Raw genomic sequence first — 4,781 nt, 5'->3', positions numbered from 1 at the left:
CCCCCGCAGGCAGCCAGGCCAGGCCCTGCCCGCGCCCCTGCCCGCCACTCCTGCCCGCTCACACCCACCACTTCAGGCTGCACTGGCAGCCGCCCATCCCTGGACTTTGCCCCCAGCGCCTGCCCGAGCCGGGCTCCTTTTCCCTGTCCCCGAGGCTGGAAGCAGGGTCCCTGACACCCACCAGTGACAAAACAGGGCGATGTGCCAAGCTGGGCTGTGCCGGGAGGGAGCAGGTTTTCTGGCACGGCTGGAGTTGGACCACGGTGAAACCAGTCGTGCTGGAGCAGGTTTCACTGGAAGTCCCCAGGGGCTAAATATATCCATCTTTGTTTGTTTTCCCTTCCCCAAAAGAAAACTTGGGGTGTAATCACCTGCCTTATCGCACAGATCCCCATCACAGAAGCTAACTGGCTACAGACTGAACAGAATTTTGTTAAGGATTTTAAAATCTATCGCAGGGGTGTTGGCAGACATCCCGACCTGTGCCAAGATGCTCCCACTGCCACGCAGCCCCCAAACTCTCGTGTGCAAGGATGGGCTGTGCAGCACCAGAAGCACTCACAGGCATCGCCTCATCTGAAGGCTGCAGGACCCAGGCATGTCTGAAAGGGAACGGCTGAAATATAACCACGGAAACAATTTTATGACACAAGGAGACAGATTTTTACTCCTCAGAAGTCCCAGAGTCTTTCATCGGACAGACATGGAATGAAAGATCCAGGGCAGCACACTGGCATCCTGCTCCGGATACCCGAGCGGCTGCCTGTTCCTGTTCCCCACAGGAACACAAGGATTAAAAAGGAGCTTCTCCCAGGGAAAAAGGTCCAGCCCACCTGTCCCCAGAGCCACCGCGGCACCCAGGGCTGCTGTTCCCACGGGGAAAATGCACAGAGCCTGGGCAGGAGCTGCCAGCCCTTGACCCACCCATGGGCCCTGCCCTTCCCTCTGCCCCCCCAGCTGTCCCAGCCCTCTCTTGGTGTCCCCAAGCGCTGCAGCGAGCGGCTCGAGAGAAGCAGCCTACCAAAAAAGTCCTGGGCTTATGACACACACGATCTTAAAACCAAAACTCTTCTTTTAGACCCAGCCTGGAGCACTGAAACACAAGGGGTTTCCAACCTCTGCTCTCCAGATTTCATCTTTTGCTGTTTGGCAAAATGATCAGATACTGAAATTTCTCAAGACAGGGAGCAGCGGTGTGAGAGGGACACAGAACATCACCCAAGAACTTGTCTGAGCTGGCTTATAGCAGGGAGATGATCCGGTGAGAGTTCAGCTCTGTGTCCTCGCCTCTTGCTACTCAAAGCTTGCTCAGAGCCTCCTGACAATCAGGCAGTGCTATTTCCAACCGTGCGAGACGCTCTCCCTTTACCAACAGCTTCCCACGCTACCTTCTTCCTCCTTCCCATAAGGAAAAATAAACCAGCAAAATTAGCAACTGTGGGATGGCTGGAACCACCGGTGCTGACTGCAGCACATACAGCAGCAAAGATGAAATCTGCTACAAACACACATTTCTTCAGCCAGCAACGCAAACTTGGAAGTAGCCCGACTTGAGGCCACAAACACCCCAGAGATGCTGAGCAGGCAAGAGTGTGGGAGGTGTGTGACAGCCTGCACTGCTCAGAGCTACTCTGCAGAACAGTCCTTGCTTGAACATCAGGGTCTTCCAGGCTCTGAACTGCCACCTGCCCCTACCTCAAGGGGAAGCAGAAGTACTTGTTCCCTGACTTGCAGCGGATTTGCTCCCATTGGATACGCAGCAGGAGTGCCGAGTCCTCAAATCCATCCACGATGTCCTGGAAAACAAGGTGCAGGAGTCAGTACCAAGAGGGTGGATCTGCCAGAGGATGGAGTCGCCAGCTCCCTCTCTGAACCAAGTCAGAGATGAGGCCATTTGTGCCTGGAAGCCTCTGACTTCCCTCTGGAGGATGATTTAACTCACGCTCCCTCCAAAAACTTCTTGTTTGCCTTGCTCAGTGAAGAGAATTTCCCACTCTCTGCCATCAGCACGGAGACGTGGCTGGACACTGGCTCTGCCTGTCCCCCACTCTCTGCACCACGCGGGGACGCACCTGCAGCTCCCGCAGGCATTGTCCTTCCAGCCTGCCAGACAGGTCCCCAACGCACCAGGCCAAGCTGATATGGAACGATGGGTCCTGAAGACAAAACAGGGATCAAATCAGGAGTGCCAAAGGAGGCTTTGCTCAACGCACGGAGCCACAGTGGGAGATCTGGTGTGATGCTGCCCTGCCTGGGATGGCAGAGGTAGGAGCATCCCAAAGCTGGGAGCTCCCTCTGCCCCCTCCACAGTTGCAAAGCTGATACGGACAGTGCTGGAAGAGAGACAAGTCCTGGGCTCCCCACTCCAGCCTTTTTGGACACCAGTGGACAAGGCTGCCTGGTTCCCAGCCTGCCTGTGGTCAGCTCCGCAGAAGCTTTTTTGCACAGAGAACCTCTCACGGACAGTTCTGGAGTGGGGAGGTGGATCACTTCTGAATAACCCACAAGAGCTCCCTGCTCAGCTCTGGAGACAGAGAAATCAGAGTTCAGCTCTTCAAAATCCAAAACCTGTCCCCAAAGCTAGTACCAAGCAAAGAGGCTGGACCAGTGCCCCAGGAAACTGTCCAAGAGGCTCACCCTAGGCCCATTCTATCCTAGGACAACCCTGCTTCCACATGCAGCAACCGTGACGCATGGTCTGGCCCTTCACCCCAGAAACCTGATTCTCCAGAGGCCACCAGATAGCTGACATCCTTAGTTTCCTGCACAGGAGACTACGGGACTGGCCCGGTGGAGACCATTTCAGCATCTAACCTCCCCGCTCCGGTTTATTTGGGGTGAAGATTTCACAGACCTCTCATAAGGAATCAGCCGGCATCTCCAGACCGGCAGGGAAGCAAGCAGGAGACCCCTCACCTTGTAGAACGTGGGAAGGTCAAATTCCTCCAGAACCCTGTCCACCTCCGAGACCAGCTCCAGCAGCTGGAAATGCCCAGCGGAGACCTCCAAGCCGATAAAAGTCCTAAAGACAAGGAGAAACAACACGCACCCTTTTCATGCTGCACAAAGCACAGCTGGAAGCATACTTTGCCTTGCATTCCTACTGGGGAAATTCCCTACCCCCTTAAAAAAAAGATAATTTGAGGAATGCTAGGTTTAAGCATTCAAGGACTGTATTCTGAAGAAAACCAGAAATAAAGACATGGCAGCAGGGAGAAGCGGGACTGGATGATATACCATGTAGATTTACTAGATTAACTCAGCACCTTTTGGGACATGAAAACTCATTTTCCAGGCAAAGGATGTACTTGCTGGGTGTTTCAGCAGAGCACCATCCCGTGTGGGAGTTGCATTCAAACAGCAGAAGTTCCCAGAGCGGTTTTACGATGGGAGAGGAAGCGGGGAACGGGAAGTACCAAGCTGGAGAGACATGAAAAAGAGGACTTGTCTGGGTGACGTTTTCTAGACTCCAGGAGGAGGGGGAAGACCAAGTCTCACCCAGGCTCCACTTTGTCCTGCCCATAACCATCGTGGTCTGTCATTCCCACTAGATTCAGCAACTTTTTACAATTTTAATCACCTTTGCTGGGACATTTAAGCTACTTGATTGTGTTCAGTTGGAATCAGGCTTCTGAGCCGACACCCGGGTAAATTAGCACCGTCTGAGCTATTTCTCTCCACCTCTTGGAAGACCTGCGCTGCAGTTTCACGACCGGCATTGCTGCCAAAAAGAGGCAGCCCTGGCTCTGCTCACTCCAGGCTGCTCACCGTGGCGCGAGCATTTGCAAAACCACCGAACGAACCAGATGGGAGATGGCAGTGAATGCAGCTGCCTCCTTGAGCTGCTGTGAAACCGGTAGCATGAATTGAACCCCGGCAGAAAGGGCTGCCTCAGGTCATGCTGGGAACAGATCTCTCTTCAGAAGACTGAAATCCTGCAGCCTGAGGTTCACCCACCGCTAATGAGACCAACAGCTTGCAGAGAATCAGTGCTGAGGCTAAAAATTTGTGCAAGTGGATGGGGAAAGGTGCGAAAGCTCTGGTGACAAGGTGACGGCGTACTGCCCTGTCACACAACTCAGCCCGGTCACTGTGAGCTGCTGGCTCACCTGGTTTTGTTCTGGTTGGTGTAAACCTTCACTTGGTCAGCCACACAGAAGAACCTGAAATAAGAAAGATCTTGCTGGTGGGGGAGAAAAAAAAAAAAAAAAAGCAGAAGATGGGGACGGGACAGGATTTCTACTGAGCTATGGAAACATAAAGGCAAATACATGCTGCAATCAGACTGAATCAGTGCAACCACAACCTTTCTGGGCTCAAATTAATCCATTCCCTCCTGGTTTCCAGCCTGCCGAAGCCCGGAGAGCACCAGAAACGTTGAAGCAGCTGATGCTCAGCAGGCGCCAGATGTAAGCAATGAAACCACCCGTGGTTTAGGGGATGGTGCAAGCTCCAGCTTTGTCCTTGAAAGCCAAGACCTGACTCGTCTGGTGGCAGATCCCGAGAGGAGAGCTCCGCAGGGCTTTACCGCCGCAGCACCAGCTGCCGGAGGGGCCTCAGGGTAGAGATACCGGGGAAACCCAGAGCCCGAGGCAGAAGGAAGGGCGTGAGGGAGAGCCCGGGGCTCTGCCCTACCTGTGGAAGGGGGCCAGGCGCTCCCGGAGGGCGCGGACGAAGGGCTCGATCCAGTGGTAGCGCAGGACCACGCAGTGCGAGAGGCTGAGGTGGAACTCCTCCATGGCCGCCACCGAGGGGACGTGGGCGCGGGCGCGGCTCACCAG

At 54.6% G+C, this 4,781-nt stretch overlaps 1 protein-coding gene across 1 annotated transcript; it reads right to left on the bottom strand.

Annotated features, from left to right (window-relative positions):
- Nucleotides 1–1,691: 1,691 nt before the first annotated feature.
- USB1 (U6 snRNA biogenesis 1) lies at nt 1,692–4,775 on the bottom strand (the record flags this gene model as incomplete). Its single annotated transcript, XM_010075850.1, has 5 exons — nt 1,692–1,796; nt 2,073–2,156; nt 2,917–3,022; nt 4,110–4,163; nt 4,636–4,775. Coding segments are annotated over 5 exons (489 nt in total), but the record flags the coding sequence as incomplete, so codon positions are not given.
- Between the last annotated feature and the right edge of the window lie 6 nt (nt 4,776–4,781).

This window comes from Pterocles gutturalis, unplaced genomic scaffold (genome assembly GCF_000699245.1).
Source record: "Pterocles gutturalis isolate BGI_N339 unplaced genomic scaffold, ASM69924v1 scaffold2273, whole genome shotgun sequence".
Classification (NCBI taxonomy): Eukaryota; Metazoa; Chordata; class Aves; order Pterocliformes; family Pteroclidae; genus Pterocles; species Pterocles gutturalis.
This window is presented reverse-complemented; position numbering and strand designations above follow the sequence as displayed.